The sequence below is a fragment of the Anguilla rostrata genome, chromosome 4 (assembly GCF_018555375.3).
Source record: "Anguilla rostrata isolate EN2019 chromosome 4, ASM1855537v3, whole genome shotgun sequence".
Classification (NCBI taxonomy): domain Eukaryota; kingdom Metazoa; phylum Chordata; class Actinopteri; order Anguilliformes; family Anguillidae; genus Anguilla; species Anguilla rostrata.
In genome coordinates, this window is record NC_057936.1 from 1,938,046 (window position 1) to 1,958,814 (window position 20,769).

Here is a 20,769-nt window from a genome sequence, read left to right on the forward strand (position 1 = left end):
TCGCCTGACCCCGCGGTCAACCCGCTAAATAATAATAACAACGCTCGCCGTTAACCCGCTAAATAATAATAACAACGCTAGCCGTTAACCCGCTAAATAATAATAACAACGCTCGCCGTTAACCCGCTAAATAATAATAACAACGCTAGCCGTTAACCCGCTAAATAATAATAACAACAGCGCCCGCCGTTAACCCGCTAAATAATAATAACAACGCTAGCCGTTAACCCGCTAAATAATAATAACAACGCTAGCCGTTAACCCGCTAAATAATAATAACAACAGCGCTCGCCGTTAACCCGCTAAATAATAATAACAACAGCGCTCGCCGTTAACAAACAAACATCTTTACAGTATATTCACAGCAGAAAATAGTCCCAGAAACTGAGCAATTTTACAGAAAAGTTTTTTTTATTGGGAACAAGACCAATTTATATGAATATACTAAAATATATATTTAAATAAAAGATATCGTAAAGATATTGACTTCACAATATATGGGAATGGAAAATACTCATTATTAACACTTTTAGATATTGAAAAAATATATATTTTTAAATACAGTGCTGTGATATATAATATATAATTAATTTTTAAAAGTTCACATATTTGCTAAATATTTCAGTATATAGTATTTCCTTGAAAGTGTGGGCAGTAAGTTAAATTTCATGTTTAAAAAAACCCACCAAATTTATGGAAGTCCTCCGGTTCCTTCCAGATCATCGTTGATTGGCTGATGTAGAGAAGGGCCTTTTGAACATCCAACATGGCTGCCAGTGTGTAAAAACAAAAGAAGAAGAAGATCCACAGCTTCACAGCGGAAATCACAGCGGAACCATGAAACAAATGAAAGAAGGAGGACGTGTGAGAGGGACACCTGCGTTACCTGCGGTACCTGCGGATGAGAAAGCAGACCCCGGAGGCGGAGGCGGGAGGGAAGAACAGAGGACGGTGACGGGGACGCAGTTTCATCGCCTCAGGCGGCTGTGGCGATAGCACGCGAGCGCTGCGCGGTGACGAGGCCTGGCTGAGAGCGGGGCGGCCCTGGAACGCGGAGAGCAGAGATAAATCAGGGCTATCCACAGCGCAATCATGTACGCGGTATATAATCAGCTCGGGTTATCAGTGTGAGCGCCACTGCTCTACAGAACCCCCTACTGCTGCTCTCATACACCCTCTCTCACACGCATATATATCATACACACACACACTCTCATACACCCTCTCTCACACGCATATATATCATACACACACACACTCTCATACACCCTCTCTCACACGCATATATATCATACACACACACACTCTCATACACCCTCTCTCACACGCATATATATATCACACACGCACACACTCTCATACCCTCTCTCACACACATATATATATCATACACACACACACACACACTCACACACATACACTCTCACACACATATCACACACGCACACACTCTCATACACTCTCTCTCACACACATAAATATCATACACACACACACTCACACACATATATATATCACACACACACACACTCACACACATACACTCTCTCTCACACACATATATATATATCACACACGCACACACTCATACACTCTCTCTCACACATATATATATCACACACGCACACACTCTCATACACCCTCTCTCACACATATATATATCACACACGCACACACTCTCATACACTCTCTCTCATACATATATATATATCACACACACACACACTCACATACACTTACTACACACACACACACACACACTCACATACACATATATCACCCACATACACACACACACATATATATCACACACATACACTTACTACACACACTCAAACACACTCATATATATCACACACACACACCCACATACACTTACTACACACACACACTCATACACACACATATATATATCACCCACATACACTCTCTCACACACTCATATATATCACCCACATACACTTACTACACACACTCAAACACACTCATATATATCACACACACACACTCACATACACTTACTACACACACACACTCATACACTTACTACACACACACACACATATATATAACACACACACTCACATACACTTACTACACACACACACACACACACACACTCACCTACACTCACTACATACACATACACACTCACACACATACACACACTCACATACATAAACACACATATGCAGACACACATACACACACACACACACACACATACATACACACAGACTCGTACACGCACATTAGATTTCCAAACACTCTTAAAGTACACACTTGCTCCAGTTGTCCCACGGTATGTTGATGTCACAGGTTGTGTTGGGACCCTCTGAGCTGTGATTGGTTCTTTTCCAGTCAGTGTCAGGTCCAGCTGAGGTGTGATTGGTTCTTCTGAAGCCCTTGGACCTACAGACCTGTAAAACAGCAGGTGAGCAGTCAGTGTACATCTTCAGTGAACATACCTGCATGTGCTGTTCACACCGTGTGTGTTTGCGAATCATTCTAAACATGTTAACCATATAAGTATAATTAAAAAGTTCAAGGCAAAATCAATGTTTTTATCTTATGTCTTTTCTGTCTGTATGTCAGTGCTATTATTGCCGCCATATTTATTAAGTTGGAAATTCGTTGTCGCTTTGTTGCTCAATGAGACCGGAAAGCCAGGAAAAGCGATTGGCTGACCAATCCAATAATACTGAATATTGTCCGCTAAGAAGAACCATTTACTTTCCGTTTATATTTCTCCCACAGGAAACATTTAATAGATGTTATATTACAGATATATGCTATGGGTTTAATATTTTGTTCAGAGAACAGAGCCAGGTGCTCTTTAAAGAAACTCTCAGTGTCCTGAACAAGTAATTAAACCTGTCTACCTACAAGACAATGTGAAAACGCTTTCATCGCTTAATGGGTCAGATCACTGAAGCTGAGTATGGTGTAGAGAAAAGCGGCAAATCCTCCCGGAATAGCAAAGTAGGCAAGAATTAATCTCACGTCTGTAAGCCCCTACACCAAGAAAAAAAAAATCATATTTGCCTCTGCCAGACGTTTTGGCGGGCGTCGCGCTTTCGCGTCTGCAGAAGAACAACAACAGCCGTGCAGCGAGCGTGCTGTTGACATGGCGATGTCAACGAGCGGCGGCTCGAGCTGGCTGGCAGACGGCACATCCGAACACAATACGCGGCGGCCACCGAGGGACCGGCTCAACTGGCCGGGGAGAGGGAGGCGAACAGGTCCGGCCCCACAGGTGTGTCTGTGCGGCGCGTGTACGCACGCGCGTGCGTCTTTGCGCAAATGCCATTTCCCAAGACAAAACAGCGTGATTGGGAGTTTTAAGCAGCTTTTCGCGGCGATGAGAGTCGCTATCTCCGCTCGCCAGAAGAGTTATCTTAACGTTTAAAGGAAGTCACAGCGGGGACCGCAAACACCAGCGCGAGCCATATCATCACCGCAAAGGCAGACAGTTACTGATTTACAGGCGCACCGCACGGCCGTTCACGCGGGGGGGACCCCCGCTAAAACCTTCTCCCGCAGACGGGACCAACTACGACGTCCAGTTTGTTGTAGAAACCCGTCGTATGATGGCAGCCTAATTCACTTGTGACATGAATTTTAATCGTTTTGCGAAACAGCACACGGGGCTCGTATTTACATAAAATATAAAGGCGCATACTTTGAACTAATAATTGTTTGCTTACGTGAAAATGTAAAAAAATAAAAAAATAAATAAAAAGTAATCGTAAATAACCGAGGAAGAAAAACTGAAGAATTTATACAGGCAACAACACTGCTAGTACCTGGTAAAACTGGGGCGGCTTAAGCAAACCCTCTGGAGTCTGTTTAGAAAATTAAGAATCCCCATTTTTTCATAATTGTCCGTTTTATCATTTTATTACAGTGAGCTTACTCTGATGGGCTCTCATTATAATTTATAAAATACAATTAAGCGTAACTTATTTCAGGCCCCTTTACGGTTAACTGGAAGTGTCTGCTCCAGTATGTTTAAATAGCATTAAATAATTAAAAAAACACAAGAAGGGGAAGCAGAACATCTAACTGAAGGACAAGACTGTCTGTGGATTTATTTTTTCCCCCACAATAAATATTCTAGAGGTTTCTATCAAGCGAGAGCTTAAAGAAGTGGGGGAATAGTGTCTAACTGATACAGAAACTAATTTAGGACGGCTTGTCCGACGAGATATGCCTTCCGCGGAGATTGAATGTTTGGGCATGGCAGTACCTTCTGTGGAAAAAAAAAAACCCCCCCACTAATGAACTTGATCTCTTAGCCATTTGAACTAATTGCAGAGTTGAGATTACGGCGTATTCAGCCTGTAGAAGGGGCCGTTAATTTAAATGGCGCTATATGCCGCATAAATGCCATCATAAGCATGGATGGTAATCAGGGATGGGGCTGCGGGCTGTGGGCTGGGCTGGGACACAAACCCCGCAGTCTGAATGACACAAACCCCACAGTCTGAATGGCACAAACCCTGCAGTCTGAATGACACAAACCCCACAGTCTGAATGACACAAACCCCGCAGTCTGAATGACACAAACCCCACAGTCTGAATGACACAAACCCCACAGTCTGAATGGCACAAACCCCGCAGTCTGAATGACACAAACCCCACAGTCTGAATGGCACAAACCCCACAGTCTGAATGACACAAACCCTGCAGTCTGAATGACACAAACCCCACAGTCTGAATGACACAAACCCCGCAGTCTGAATGACACAAACCCCACAGTCTGAATGACACAAACCCCACAGTCTGAATGACACAAACCCCGCAGTCTGAATGACACAAACCCTGCAGTCTGAATGGCACATTACATTACAGGCATTTGGCAGACGCTCTTATCCAGAGCGACATACAACAAAGTGTATAACCATAACCAGGAACAAGTATGACGAAACCCCTAGAGAGAAGTACCGGTCCAAGTACAGGGAACAACCGCATAGTTCAACTTGGACCCTGATGGTTAAACTGATTAACACTAACAACGAGAACGGCAACAACGCAATCTATGGAAAAATAAAAATAAAATAAATAAAAATACAAGTAATCGTTAAGACAGTTGATGCGCCTAAGTCACCTATGAAACAGCTGCCTAGTTACAACCCTAAGTTTAGTCATTTACAGGGGGGAAGGGAGGGATGGGGAGAGGTGCAGCCTGAAGAGGTGGGTCTTCAGTTGTCGTTTGAAATGGGTCACAGTCTCAGCTGTTCTGACCTCCACAGGGAGGTCATTCCACCATCGTGGGGCCAGAACAGACAGGAGACGTGTTCTGGCACAAACCCTGCAGTCTGAATGACACAAACCCTGTGGTCTGAATGACACAAACCCCACAGTCTGAATGAGCTCCTCTGCCAACCAACTGCCCTCTGACCCAAACAGCACAGATTCTGATGCGCAGAGTTGTACAGGTGAGGGGTTTGATGCGCAGAGTTGTACAGGTGAGGGTTCTGATGTGTAGAGTTGTACAGGTGAGGGGTTTGATGTGTAGAGTTGTACAGGTGAGGGTTCTGATGTGCAGAGTTGTACAGGTGAGGGGTCTGATGTGTAGAGTCGTACAGGTGAGGGGTTTGATGTGTAGAGTCGTAGAGGTGAGGGGTCTGATGTGTAGAGTTGTACAGGTGAGGGGTTTGATGTGTAGAGTCATACAGGTGAGGGGTCTGATGTGTAGAGTTGTACAGGTGAGGGGTCTGATGTGTAGAGTTGTACAGGTGAGGGTTCTGATGTGTAGAGTTGTAGAGGTGAGGGGTCTGTTAGCTCCACAGTGGACCAGGACGGTGCTGAGGTACAGGTAAGTGTGGCTTACTGAGCTACGCTTCATTTTTAGGGGCACAGATGGGTGCAAAGTTGCAAACTACAGACTCTTTCGCTATCACACACACACACATGCACGCACACACTCACACGCACACACACACACCCTTTCTCTTTCTCGCACATGTACCCCATCTCTTGCTCTTATTCTCTCTGTCTTGCACAACCCCTCTCTCACACACAAACATTCTCTTTCTCTCTCTCTCTCTCTCTTTCATACACACTACACACTCACACACATGCATACACACACATACCCCCACTCTTCCTCTCTCTCTCTCTCTCTCTCTCACTCTCTCTCTCTCACTCTCTCTCTCTTTCATACACACATGCATACACACACATACCCCCACTCTCTCTCTCTCTCCCTCTCTCTCTCTCCCCCCTCCCCTTGTTAAGAGTATGGAGCCAGTGCCCTGGGGCTCCAGTTACCATAGTGAGTGGTGCTGTGGGTTGTGTTTGGGCTCATTGTTCTCTGCTAATCAGCCGTGTCGAATGGGTGCCTCTGGCCCATTACGTAGCCTCACTTTGAGGTGACCATGGGAAGTTCCTGCTGACGGGTCCTCGCTGATAATTACCTGCTCAGACACCTTGTAAATACCTCCGTCCTGCCCTCTCTGCCAATCAGAGAGCTTCTCCTGGACGACAGACGTCTCTCTCTCTCTCGCTCTCTCTCTTTGCCACCTCATGAGCCCAGGTGAACCTTTCCTTTGTGGCAGAACCCCGCTGCCATTGGCTCTCCAGCAGAACCCCGCTGCCATTGGCTCTCCAGCAGAACCCCGCTGCCATTGGCTCTCCAGCAGAACCCCGCTGCCATTGGCTCTCCATGAGGAGCAGTCGCGCGTTAGGCCACGGGTAAAAAAAAAAAACATTGAACGCTAAAATGCCCCCCCCCCCCCCCTTCGCACCTCCCAGTCCCTCCATTTACGCCCTTTTATCATTTCATGACTTCATAAACACGAACTGTGTTTCACATGTACAGATTTAACCTGCCCATCCCCCCCCCCTCCCCCACCCCCCAAATAAACCTGGAGAAACTTCAGTGACTGTTGAACCGGGACAGCAAGGAACCTCCACTCACTCCCACGGCAAGGCTGTGGAATTCTGGGAAAACAGTCCGGTGGCGTTGGCGTATGAGTGGAAGAGCGAGTCCGTTGAGAGGGCAGTGTTTGATTTAGCGTGCTTGAGGGTCGTGGGGTCGGGCGCTGGGGGGGTCGGGCGCTGGGGGGGCATGGCGTGATAGTAATTAGAGTCGACTCACCCATCGCGAGGTATAATCCCCAAGGTAGAGTGCACTCATACAGGTGTCCCGAAAATCCAATTATCAAAACCGCGACTGAAGAAAACTACGAGGAAAAAGAGAAGAGAGAGGGGGAAAAACATGACTACCAATGTGAAACGCAGCGCACATCAAACATCAGCTCTTTATCTGCAGACTCATGGGAAAATCCACACCCAGGGCATTTATATCCGCGGTCTTGAGCTCATGGCACATTGCTGTGGCCCAGTGACAGTTTAGGAAGTTTATGTGGACCACATGTTGTTGTTGCTTTTTGTACTTTTATTGAATTTCTTTTTTGTTTTTGTTTTGTTTTGTTTTTTTTTACTTCTTTGTAATCTGTTGTTTGTGAGCGAACCTGCTCTGTTCTGGGGGCGAAACCCACGCATGTAAAGAGGAAAACAGAGAGAAAATCTCTTTTTTGTGGGAGCGGAGAGAAACAGTCGGATCTGTCGATGCGTCAATCGACTCCGAACGCGGGGCCTCGGGGTTCCTGGCGGTAAACAGGCCGCTCGGCTTAGCGGGCCGGCGTTCCCTTCCCCAAACTTAATCAGCTCATTCCGCCGTTTAATATCCTCCAAAATACTGTTTATCTAAAATAAATAAGGCTTAGCCCGTGCATTATTGCGCAGATTAATGGCTTTTATGGAGAGAGAGAGAAAAAGAGAGAGAGAGAAGTGCTTAAGTGAGAAGCAGCAGGGCTGGGAGGCTGGAGAAGAACGGGAGGAACGGAAAGAATGGAAGAATGAAAGAATGGGAGATGAAACGTGCGCGCTCTCGCGGGAGGGTGAGTGACCGGTGGGGGGTGGGGCGGGGGCGGGGGGGGGGGGGGACAGACGGACGTACAAAAGCTTCGGAAAACGTCTGCGCGGAGAGGAAGCGGTCTTCCTGCGGGCCCTTGGCGTAACAACAACAATAGCGGCAGGGGGAGATTTGCGAGGCTGTAATGCGTTTTCTTTCCACTCTCCTCCTTCTCCTTCTTTCCCTTCGTTTGGGGCTGGGAGGGGCGGAGGGGCGGAGAGTGGAGTGTTTCCCTCTCTGCGGGGTCCCAGAACCCCCCCCACCGCCTCTGCACCCCCCTCCCCCCCTCCTCCTGGTGACAAAGGGCCCCCCCATCCACAGCTCAGGTCACTCCCCCACCCTCGCCGGCCCCTGGGGACCCCCTAATGGGGGGGAAAGGGGGGGGGGGGGGAAAGTGGGGTATGGGGATGGGGGGGGGGCCGCGGGGGTGGGGGGGTGTTCTTTGTGTCACACACTCGTGCACATGAATCTCTGTCCCACCCCAGCTTAGTCTGGCTCGGCTCAGCACGGCTCGGCTCAGCTCGGCCTTGTTAAGCTGGTGGCGAGAAAACAAAAAAAAAAAAAACTTTTATAAATCTTGCTTCTGTCTGCATTTGCAGTTTGTTGGAGGGTGGGCCATGAGGGGGTGGGAAGCAACAAACCCACGTTGTCTTTCAAAAACATTGCAGGGATTCTTTTTTTTTTTTTTTAATGTGAAATGGGGGGTAGCTGTGGTGCTTGTTAGTCGATACGACTCTCAGGCGAGATCCTTTCATAGCACACCATGACCGTGTTCTGCGTTTCACACAATACCCCATTATTTTCCAGCGTTGCGTTCACGCGGAGTGTGGAAGTGTTGCTTATCGGGATTCGTTCTGAGCACCACTAAATAAACCTGCTGTTGAATTACATCTCTTATGTTTATATGCTAAGATATTGTTGAGAATCACACCCAATCCGTTGAAATCACTGGGAAACTAGGCAGGGGGGAAGCCAAAAGTTTTTTCTGTTTTTTTTTTAATTAAAGAATTGTGACAGCTATGGACAGAAAGCATGCACTCCTCTTTAATTAAACTATGTCATGCATTGAAAAAAGCAACAAATATCCTTTTGAGGAGCTTATCAAGTTTAAAAATCGAAAAATTTACCTAAAAGTCCAACTCCCAACTAAATCTCCCAAACTGAAATTTTAATGTTGCCACTTAACTTCTGTCCGGATAAATGAGCATTAGTCAATTAAAATGATAAATTGGGATGTTCCATATAAACAACAAAACATTTTAATATTTGAACGTTCAAACGGAATAGCAGATAATGGACACGGTTGTGCTATTAAAACACGCACACTTGCGTCACCAGGAGCGTATTCCTTTCCGTTCCATTCAAATGCTTTCATTAATTTTAGATTGGGTCTAAATTGACTCTCACTCTTTGTAACTAAGGTTTTAAAATTAGATTAATTTATATTCAAATTGTGAGTCGTCCTTAAATCATCACAGTAATAAAAGATTCATTATTTCCATTTAAGATGCTGTGATATTCTAAAGTACCACTCATCTTCATTTTGCACCAAAGACCAGCTTAACCCTTCAAAAAATACAGAAACACTCTCAGCATTTTGATATGAAGCTTCAGTACTGTGACTTTCAAACAGTTTGGCCAAATTGGTCCTGCACTTAAGGGACAGTTAATGATTTCACTGAAAATAATATAATTTTTCCTGAATTTTAACAGTGAGAAAAAGAGGGGGGAGAGAGAGAGAGAGAGAGAGAGAGAGAGAGAGAGAGAAACCGCAAGACAAAAGACACACAGCCAAACAGGAAATACATCAAATTCCGCGGGGAGTGAGCGCCGCTCCCGTCACGTCGGTGGGCCTGTCAATCAATCGCAGCAGCACAATACTTTGTTAAAGCGCATACGTCACTGTGGGCATCGCGTGATCTCCGGAAATTCAAATTCCGTAGCAGTTAAAATGTTTCCCCGCTGTGTTTGTATTTTTTCAACAGTCGGTGGTTTGGACAACGCTGCTCCTCTTAAAGTTGTAGTTGTATTAAAGTTTCTTTCCCTACAGACTCCAAAGTTATAAAACTGAGGGGGAAATGATGCAGGTGCGTGCCGTAAGTTGCCCAAAACAATTATAAGTAGTTTGCCATTCGTTGTTTATACGCATAGTCTAGTAGTTACGTTAGCTAGACAGCTGGAATAAAAACATTCATTTTATCGAGCCGAGTACAATATTCGCTAGTCTAATGTAATAGACTGTGCCAGCGAGGCCACGTTGTTAGCTAACATGGCTACAAACACAATTGAAAGTATTAATGTAGTCTTCGTTGTACGCTAATCCATAAAAAGTGAACGCATACAGTACGAACTAACGATATGCGACATTGTGTTTGTACTATGACTGTATGCGCCAATGGCCTTTCCTTGACTCTTCGTTTCAGCATCATGATTGTAGGGAACTGCTGCTCTGTATGAAACATCAGAAGTAGAGGAGGCGGAGGAGATGACCGTTAGAAGACGTGTCGAAAGGGGGAGACGGGGTTTTAAAATGATGCTCTATGGACGCCCGAATGAGCTCGTTTTCAGATCGAGCTCCATCGCTGCTAACCAGATGCACCTGCGGGAAAACAGGTACCAAACCAGCGCACCTATTTATTTATTTATTTACAACCAAGAGATAGATCTCTGGAGATTCATAATCTATTTTGGAAGACACCTAGCAAAAAAATCACATGATGCTATCAATCAACAATTGAAATATATTTCAAAAATCTATGAAACATCTGTGTAAAATCTATGCGTATATGTATAGATAATTTTAAAAGTCCCATTTATGCAGGACATGTATTTATGGTTTTGTATTCCCACTGGTGCACCACATTCACTGGCTTGCTTTGGTTTTGCACTGTGTTCTGTGAGCATGGAGAACTAGGAATTTCCCTGTATCCCTTGTCCTCGACTCCTCCCTGAATCTACTTCCATCATTTTGTGCCATAGCTGAGAAGTAAATGAAGGTAGTATTCCCTACTAGGAAACGAGGAGCAGAGTAGAGTAGCGTCGTGTGTCGTCTGCAGCTGGTTGTTGCTATGTACGTTACTATGCTGATGACGCTGAACTTTCATGGCTTATGGCGTATCCTCGCACTGCTCCGTCATCTGTGAGCTTTGCGTACGTCCACAAAACAGGCCCTTGAAATTTACAGTGTCGTGTCCTTAAGAGTGTGGACAATTGGGGGGGGGGGGGGTTAAAGGTCACAGTTTACAGAGCCATATATAAAGGGCCCCATGATGCTTTGCACCTGGCTGTTAAATGGAGTGGTGTGAGGAAATGCATGAACATGGGGGGGGGGGGGGTTGAGGAGCAACAACCGTAACCATGACAACAAAATTACTCTCCCGTGATGCGCGAGGTGAGCGTGAGTTGTTAATTTTTGTTAGATGTCAAATTATGAGCTATGCGTATATGCTTTTTAATCACTGGTGGTATTTAAAGAAGCCCTCTCTCTCTCGTAAATTAATTGACGTAGTCCTTGCCACGCTTTGGGGAAAGAAGAAAAAAAGTTTCTTGCGGTTTGAGAGCTGGTGAGCTACTTCAGGAAATTCCCCAGCCGGGAGGGACACGCCAGTAACGAGGTTTTGGCCGGCTTACAGTCGTCTCGCAGAGAGATGACTGTTCCCTAAATCTCCGGGCGCGATGATTGTACCTGTGAATATTTCTGAACAGCCACGGGGAAACGAACACTTCAAAGGGTGGCGCGTCGCGCGCGGTTGATGAACGAAGTCGACATTTTCCACATGCTTTCGTTGTGCCGGCCGTTCCTAGGCGATTTGCATTGGGGGACATCCAAAGGTCACGTAAAGGTCACCCTGCCTCCGTCAGACTGGCCAAACAGATCGGTTTTTTACGGCCGCCTTTGTCCTTGAACATACCTTCGGAGTCGCGCGGTGAAAGGAGTCGCTTCGTTCGGCCGGGACGAGTGAGTCACCGCACGCCAGCGACCCCTGCTGGTTGGTCAGGCTCCCGCGAGAGACCACCTTGTTGATCTGCACATGGATGCGTCTTCCTCTGACTCACGTCTGTGCGTGTGAGCCCGACCTGCGGACCGGCGTGATGGGAGTTGGCGGCTGGCGGTGCGTGCGTCTGACCTGTGCTTTCCTTAATCGACAGCGGCGGTTATGATGAGCATTGCGGCGTGAGCTTGATTTGGCGTTCCAAGCTGGAGAAAAGAGGAAAAAAAACATTTAGAAAAAAACGTGGTTGGGCCTCATCCTCTAAGCTCAGCAAAAAAAGTTTGGCTTCACAGCCATCTCTGTCCTCAGACCTACCTTTGGCTTGTGTGACCTCCTTTTCCCTCTTCAACGCTGTCAGCACGTCCTTCTGTGCTCAAGCATCCACAGGGCAGGCCTCCCGTATCTCCTGAAAGCAGGGAGAGTTTCACATTTTAAACAGCGATTCACTGGACTGCACAGACCGCTCTCTAAATCAGAGACGACCGTGGAACCAAAGCTAGTTAGCCTGCGAGCATTCACTGCAAGGATAGAGCATATTTTGCAGAGTTATCCTGAGAATCTCCACCTAGCTTTATGGCCTATACGTAGCCTAACTGTACTGTGTTGACAACAATAGTCCTGTTGATACTGGGTGGGCCTCTTCTGTATGAGTGTACATACTGACTTCATTTACAAAGATGTGATTTTTTTTTTTCCCTTCTCTGTGCGTTGGATTTCACCCCGGACTTAGATAGAGAGGAGACTGTAAATGACCCTCGGGAGGTCAATATATCTTCTCCTCTACAGTCGGTCTCTTAGTGCATTCTTTCCCGCCACCAGGGTTTCCTGACCTTTGACCTACCTGCCCCCAGTGTACCTGCTTTTGTGTCATTTGAGCCACACAGGATCTGTCACCAGCCCACAGCACCGGCGTAAGAATATGAAATTATTTGCAGTGTGAAATTACACGCGAGTTGGATTAACCCGATCTGAACATCCGCGGCAGGGCTGCTCAAACTGCCGTTCTGTCGGCTTTCGTTTCAACCCTAATTTGGCACACCTGATTCTGCTAATTAGCAGCTCAGTGAGATCTCGAGCTGTTGAGTGAGGTGTGCTTTGTTACGGTTGGATTGAAAACCTACAGGACGGTAGATCTCCAGGAACAGGGTTGGTTGCACTGGAACAGAGCCTTAACAGATACCAGGCTATGGGGCCCATCCACACACTGGAACAGAGCCTTAACAGAAACCAGGCTATGGGGCCCATCCACACACTGGAACTGGACATTAACAGATATCAGACCATGGGGCCCATCCACACACTGAACAGTGCTACAAGTACGACCATGGCCCTCCACACACTGGACAGAGCCTAACAGATCCAGACCGTGGGCCATCCACACTTACAACCAACAGATACACCGGGCATCACACAGGATGAGCCTTAACAGATACCAGATCACAGGACCTTAACAGGATGAGCCAGCCAGTGTTTCTAGCTTATCCGCTCTACTAATGGTGACTCCTTCAGCGTCAAGCGATTAAAATGAAAAGGTAAAACTGGGCGAGCGGAGAGCTGTTCCTTTGGCAGGTAAACAGACCCTCAACCTACTTGTGGGTTTGTCAATACAGGCGCCCCCCCCCCCCCCCCCGCAGTATGACATGCAGTCAAAGGGAAACTGTTATTGGCCTCCAGCCTCGAAAACAAACCTCTGCTGGAATGCGAGGGGCAGGACTGTGTAATCACAGAGAGTTTCTCTGAGTCCGGCCGGCCGGCCGGTCGCGTTGGACAGTTTCTCGGGCAGAGAAAGGGACGCCTTGTTCGGGGTCCGCGCGCCGCAGCTGGCTGCCGGGTGCTTCGGTGGCGGCGGTGGCCATGAATAGATGGCGCTGTTTGGGCGGCTCATCGCCGTCGCCGGGCTCCTCTCCCGGCCCACCGCAGATCTGAGCGCCCTTCCGCACCGCCCCGCCACCATAACTCTTCCCCGGTCCCGCGGCATAAAGGGGGGTTTGTTGGGGGGGCGGGGGGGTACCCTACAAAGCCATGCCCCTGGGGGGGCCCTCCCCACGCTGTCCTGAGCTGCGAGCTTCTCGGGAGGCCGAGGTCCTGAAACACGGATTGTTCGCTTGCCGGGGTTTACCCCGAAAAATAGCGAAATGGCCGAAATGATAAGAGGCAGTTAACAGGTTGGAAGGGTAGGGTTGGAATTTAGGAAAGTGACGCCGTGAGGCATTGGTGGGGGAGGGGGTGGGGAATGGATGGGACAGTATGGGAGCACATTATTGCACCCCCTCCCCACCAAAATTCAGCCTTTCAATTGCTCTACTACCGTATTGTAACAATGTCCTATTGTAGCAGTTGTGTGAAAAATCTGGACAGCCATTTTTCTGTCAGAATGATTTTCCCTACGAATTGCTGTGTGGTTTTTCAAGAATATGGCAAACATACACATTTACAACTAGAGATCCAGGTGCACACACATTCCTGAGAAAATACTACAGACACATTACTGAGAAAATACAGCACACACATTACTCAGAAAATACTGCAAAAGCTGCCACCTCAACACACGGAAGAGCAGCTCAATAGTGCGATTAGTTTACTGGATATGTATGATGAGACATGGCCTTGGGTAGCATTAGCATTGGGTAGCATTAGTGTAGCATACAGCTGCTGGTGTGGGATTGCTGTTAGCCATGTCTGGCACTACTCTTGGCACTATATACATCTCGGGTGCACGTACATTCTTTTACCTTTTCTGTCATTTAAATCGATGTATTGTGATGTAGTACACAGAAGTTTAACAAGAGGGCACGTTTGGGTATCTGGAATAAATTCCGGCTTTTATTTAATCCCATAGTTTCTACAGCGCTCCCATAGTTTTTGGATTTTGTAACAGAGTTATTTAAATGTAGTGTTATCGTGAGCATTTTGTAGCTGTTTTCACAAATTGTAATTCTGTATGTTCTTTAAACAAACATGTATTGGCATTCCTGATACTCTTTCAGATTATTTCCAGTGAAGCTGGTTGAACGATAACAACACAATTCCCTCTCTCTTTTCTTACCCAGTGCCTCAGTTGTAGTAGTATTTAGGTTTGGTTGTGAGTCTGTGGCACACACCTTGTTCTCGGGCTGTTGGATAGTATTAAATAAAATTGCTTCCTCATCTTTCAACTATTCAGCTGATATCTTTGAGTCCTGATTTCATAAAGTGGGTCTTTCAGACGCATCTCAAGTGCGAGCTCTCATCACTTGATTCAGGCCCATCAAAATGACGGCGTTGGCAAGTACAATTTCCTCTGATTATTTCCAGCGAGGTGCGTTCTATTTTCACTTTCTTTCGAGAGCTCACCTCTCTCTCTGCGTTTCTGAACACCGTCGATAACTGTATGACTGCGGCCACGAGACGTGAGATCAGTCCAACTGCTGGTCTCATGAGACGCGCACACACACACACACTGACCACCACACTCACCAACACACACTGACACACACACACTGACGCACACACACACACACACACACTGACACACACACCCACACACTGACACACACACACTGACGCGCACACACACACTCACACACACATACACACTGACACACACTCATAAACACAAACTGGGAAATGTATCCCATTTCAGATCCAACCATAAAAAGTCTGTCTTGTAGCAGGAAACTACATAATGTGCAATTTAGGGAATCTTCCTATGGGGATTTGGGAGATCCATACCAAAAAAAAAAAAAAAAGTGTTATTTGCAATGGAACAAATATCCAATAACTCGATGCTTATGTTAAGTAAGCCACATTAAGTAAGGGCTGTGTGCAGCACAGGTGTGTTTAGTCTGTCTCCTCTCCACCGTTCACCTGCTCCCTCTGGGTGTTTCGCAGGTAATCCCCATTTGCAAGGGAAACCGCGACTGCTATGATTCTGGAGAAGCCGCAGCGCTGAGCAAACAAAGGTGTGCTTCCACTTTGAATACGCGCCTCTGCCCCACCGCCGTGCGAAGGCCGGGATGGGAAAATATTACTCTCCTTCGGATACGTGTTTTACAAGGCCTGGACTATATCCCAAAAAAACAGGGAGCTGGGTACGATACAGGCTTTGCCATACTCCGCTGTCGAGCCCCAAGGGTTAATAAGGGACTAATCTGTGTTGTGAATTAGAACTGAATATGACCATATGCCGTTTTGGGGAGGGGAGCAATCTGATATTGCCTAATGTTTCCACCTCCCATTAACATTTTAACCATCAGCAAAAAAACTACAATTCTGCCCTGAATCAAACAGCCTTGCGTTATGCTACATGGGCTAGACTGATTGAGGTGTATGATCTTTTTTTAAATATCCCTGTTAATGTAGTCCTCCTCACCACTGAATTCCTTTCCGTTTAGAGGAAAAACTATGCACGCTCTCCAAAAAAAAGAAAAACCCAAAAAAGCTTCATTCAGTTTACTTGGAGATTTCAGTGAAAAGTTGTGTGGTAAAATGGCAGCAGTTGGGCAGTTTGTGTGGTAACGTGGCAGCAGTTGGGCAGTTGTGTGGTAAAATGGCAGCAGTTGGGCAGTTGTGTGGTAAAATGGCAGCAGTAGGGCAGTTGTGTGGTAAAATGGCAGCAGTAGGGCAGTTTGTGTGGTAAAATGGCAGCAGTAGGGCAGTTTGTGTGGTAAAATGGCAGCAGTAGGGCAGTTTGTGTGGTAACGTGGTAGCAGTTGGGCAGTTGTGTGGTAAAATGGCAGCAGTAGGGCAGTTTGTGTGGTAACATGGTAGCAGTTGGGCAGTTGTGTGGTAAAATGGCAGCAGTAGGGCAGTTTGTGGTAACGTGGTAGCAGTTGGGCAGTTGTGTGGTAAAATGGCAGCAGTAGGGCAGTTTGTGTGGTAACGTGGTAGCAGTTGGGCAGTTGTGTGGTAAAATGGCAGCAGTAGGGCAGTTGTGTGGTAAAATGGCAGCAGTAGGGCAGTTTGTGTGGTAAAATGGTAGCAGTAGGGCAGTTTGTGTGGTAAAACGGCAGCAGTAGGGTAGTTGTGTGGTAAAACAGCAGCAGTAGGGCAGTTTGTGTGGTAAAATGGCAGCAGTAGGGCAGTTGTGTGGTAAAACAGCAGCAGTAGGGCAGTTTGTGTGGCAAAATGGTAGCAGTTGGGCAGTTGTGTGGTAAAATGGCAGCAGTAGGGCAGTTTGTGTGATAACGTGGTAGCAGTTGGGCAGTTGTGTGGTAAAATGGTAGCAGTAGAATGGTTGTGTGGTACAATGACAGCAGTAGGGCAGTTGTGTGGTAAAATGACAGCAGTAGGGCAGTTTGTGTGGTAATGTGGTAGCAGTTGGGAAGTTGTGTGGTAAAATGGCAGCAGTAGGGCAGTTTGTGTGGTACAATGGCAGCAGTAGGGCAGTTTGTGTGGTAAAATGGCAGCAGTAGGGCAGTTGTGTGGTAAAATGGTAGCAGTAGGGCAGTTGTGTGGTAAAATGGTAGCAGTGGGGCAGTTGTGTGGTAAAATGGCAGCAGTGGGGCAGTTGTGTGGTAAAATGGCAGCAGTAGGGCAGTTTGTGTGGTAAAATGGCAGCAGTAGAACAGTGTGTGTGGTAAAATGACAGCAGTAGGGCAGTTTGTGTGGTAAAATGGCAGCAGTAGGGCAGTTGTGTGGTAAAATGGCAGCAGTAGGGCAGTTTGTGTGGTAAAATGGCAGCAGTAGGGCAGTTTGTGTGGTAAAATGGCAGCAGTAGGGCAGTTTGTGTGGTAAAATGGCAGCAGTAGGGCAGTTGTGTGGTAAAATGGCAGCAGTAGGGCAGTTTGTGTGGTAAAATGGCAGCAGTAGGGCAGTTTGTGTGGTAAAATGGCAGCAGTAGGGCAGTTTGTGTGGTAAAATGGCAGCAGTAGGGCAGTTTGTGTGGTAAAATGGCAGTAGTAGAATGGTTGTGTGGTAAAATGGCAGCAGTAGGGCAGTTTGTGTGGTAAAATGACAGCAGTAGGGCAGTTTGTGTGGTAAAATGGCAGTAGTAGGGCAGTTTGTTTGGTAACATGACAGCAGTAGGGCAGTTTGTGTGGTAAAATGGCAGCAGTAGGGCAGTTTGTGTGGTAAAATGGCAGCAGTAGGGCAGTTGTGTGGTAAAATGGCAGCAGTAGGGCAGTTGTGTGGTAAAATGGCAGCAGTAGAATAGTTGTGTGGTAAAATGGCAGCAGTAGGGCAGTTGTGTGGTAAAATGGCAGCAGTGGGGCAGTTGTGTGGTCAAATGGCAGCAGTAGGGCAGTGTGTGTGGTAAAGTGCTACAGCTGCACGCTCTGGCGTTTCTGTCTGTGTGAACAGAGGCGCGTTGAGCCCGCCCCGGGCCCCCTGTCACGCTGCTCGAGGTTTGGGCCCCTCTTTTGTTGTGTCTCGCATGCTGACATCACACACTGCTGATGAGCTGAAGCCCTCTTTCTCCCGCACAAGCACTTTTAGAACAAAACTGCGAGCGACACAGACCAGCGCAGCCGACCCTGCCAAAAATACTCCCCTTTAATCACCGCGCTCCACCGGTAGATTCAGACGGCAATCAGAAACGTCTCTGGGTTTGCCACAAAAACAGTTTTGCCGTTCAGCTGCCACCAGTGGGTCGGTCGGTCGTTTCTGATAGTGGCTGGTGTTCGGCAAGCCGGGGGAACCCCAAACCACACCAGACCCCCCAAAAAGAGACAGGCACCTCCCAGACTACCAGTCTTTAATGACTCAAATGTAGTTTTTTTTTACCAAAATAATTTAATTGTGATGGAGGGAGTGAGCGCGTTCTTGTTGCTGCTGATGGGTTTGAAGGTTTAACTCAGTCTGGGCAAGCAAATATGTCAAACAACTTATTATTAAATAAATAAATTCATTTAAAAAATAGTTTTATGGGTGTAAAAAGTCGATAGACCCAAATAGCATCTACAATTCAAGCGTATGGCTGTGTAGTGAGTGGCTTGATTTCTGCAGTGCACACTGAAAAGCTGTTTTATTGACCAGCAGCAGTCAGCATTGTCATATATGAACTTTCTGGGTGAATGGGTGAATGGTCTTTTTCATTATTTACTCTCGTGTTCTTTTCCTACCTTTTGGAGAACAGGGCCCACAAACCCATTCATTGAGTCCCGTGTCCACAGGTGGAATTGAATCTAGATGAGGGTTATCCCCCCCCCCCCCCAAATACCAAAATCCACTAGCCTTAATACTTCAACGGATTTATTCTGTATTGGTAAAAAAAAAAAAAAAAAAACGCCGTTTTAAGATTGTAGTCCAGACAGTTTAGGATTTCTGGGCATTTCAATTATGTGCAGTTTGAGTGGTTCATAATAGAGATACTGTTTATTTGGAGGAAATGAAGTACAATGTAAATTTGTATTTTGCCTATTTAAAAAGCTGAATTTGAGTACATAGTCTTTGCTCAGCTACATTGCTAGTGTGGAGTATGATAGGGGAGGTGTGTTAGGACTGAGATGAGAAACTCAAACAGGTGTGTGTGTGTGTGTGTGTGTGTGTGTGTGTGAGCCCTACACACATCACACAAACGGGAGATATGCAGTTGTGTGTTCTGTCTCTGCCTCACACACATTTGCATGGGGACCGTTAGCCTGATCATGTGGTTTCACGGCACGTGAGATCTGCACTGAACCAGCCAGAGAGGTCCGGTACACACGGGGAGGGGGAGGGGCTGGGGGGGCTGGGGGGGGACATGCTGGAACCCAGCTAAACATCAGTATGCAGCAAACACACCTTTCCAGGCCAAACGTGTGCTGGAGAATAAAAGCTCCCAGTGGACCTTTGGCCTTTTCCTCCTCTCTGGACTTTTAGACAAAGTTCCAACTGCCAGCCCAACACTGCTTTATGTGTTCAGCCCAACAAAGCCGCATTGAAGCGCGCTTCCGGCTCCCCCGGGGCTGTCCGAACGTGTCCTGGGTCAGTTTGGACACCGATGAAGACTGTGCCCCCCCCTGCCCCCCCCCCCCCCCCCCCTCCCCCAGCGTAGCCGTGACAGCAGCGTGACTCAGGCAGTCCGTCAGGAACACGCGTGTGTGTTTGCGAGGAGAAGCGGTGCGTCACACTCCGTTTACGGGCAGGGCTGCGCGGGGCCTGCTGCGGTTCACACTGCACGAGAACACAGAGCCCAGTATTTCCACTCTGTTATCTATCTCTCTCCCTCTCTCTGTCTTTCTGTCTCTCTTTCTATCCCTGTCACCCTCTGTGAGTATCTCTTTCCCTCTGTGTCTCTTTCTCTATCCATCTCTCGATCCCTTTCACCCTCTATAAGTATCTCTCTCCCTCTGTCTCTCTTTCTCTATCTATCCATCTCTCTCTCCCTGTCTCCCACTATAATTATCTCTTTCCCTCTGTCTCTCTTTCTCTATCCATCTCTCTCTCCCTGTCTCCCACTATAATTATCTCTTTCCCTCTGTCTCTCTTTCTCTATCCATCTCTCTCTCCCTGTCTCCCACTATGAGTATGTGTCTCCCTCTGTGCCTCTCTATATATCTCTCTTTTCCTCTATCTCTGTCTCTCTATCCTTCCATTTACCAGTATATCTGTCTCCCTCTCTATCTCTCTTCCACTTTCTCTATCACTCCCTCTTTCCCTTTTCTCTCTTCCTCCTCTCTCTCTTTCTCTTCCATAGTGAGCAGTGGGCTAACCGAGATTAAAGAGCTGACATGCTAACACAGTGAGCAGAGGGCTAACTGACATTAAAGAACTGAGATGCTAACACAGTTAGTATAGGGCTAACTGACATTAAAGAGGCGGGACGCTAACACAGTGAGCAGAGCGCTAACTGACATATAAGAGCTGAGACGCTAACACAATTAGCAGAGCGCTAACTGACATTAAAGAGGTGGGACGCTAACACAGTTAGCAGAGGGCTAACTGACATTAAAG

General features: G+C 46.9%; 1 protein-coding gene and 1 long non-coding RNA gene across 3 annotated transcripts in view; one reads left to right on the top strand and one right to left on the bottom strand.

The window, feature by feature from the left end:
- Positions 1–390: 390 nt before the first annotated feature.
- LOC135253914 (putative protein CRIPAK) lies at positions 391–18,989 on the bottom strand. Its single transcript, XM_064333755.1, has 8 exons — positions 18,957–18,989; positions 13,605–18,155; positions 12,232–12,322; positions 11,836–12,122; positions 7,106–7,190; positions 2,284–2,420; positions 887–1,044; positions 391–770 (listed from the first exon to the last, which is right to left on the bottom strand). Exons 1-2 carry the CDS (start codon positions 18,987–18,989, stop codon positions 16,236–16,238), a joined length of 1,953 nt encoding a protein of 650 aa, XP_064189825.1. The 3' UTR covers positions 391–770; positions 887–1,044; positions 2,284–2,420; positions 7,106–7,190; positions 11,836–12,122; positions 12,232–12,322; positions 13,605–16,235.
- LOC135252194 (uncharacterized) overlaps positions 9,710–20,769 on the top strand; it is a 55,838-nt gene continuing 44,778 nt past the window's right edge. The window contains exons 1-2 of one of the 2 annotated variants that reach the window (XR_010329353.1): positions 9,710–10,020; positions 10,348–10,537. This is a non-coding gene — a long non-coding RNA (uncharacterized LOC135252194). The remainder of the gene's footprint in view (positions 10,021–10,347; positions 10,538–20,769) is intronic. The other variant, XR_010329352.1, reaches the window with a different exon arrangement.

What these genes read in the sequence shown, in the direction of transcription:
- LOC135253914 (XM_064333755.1), bottom strand. Translation starts at nt 18,989, where the DNA reads ATGAATGGGTTTGTGGGCCCTGTTCTCCAAAAG. An exon ending in TGGGCCCTGTTCTCCAAAAG is followed by an intron (nt 18,156 to 18,956) that starts GTAGGAAAAGAA and finishes GTGCAGCTGTAG; the next exon opens with CACTTTACCACACACACTGC.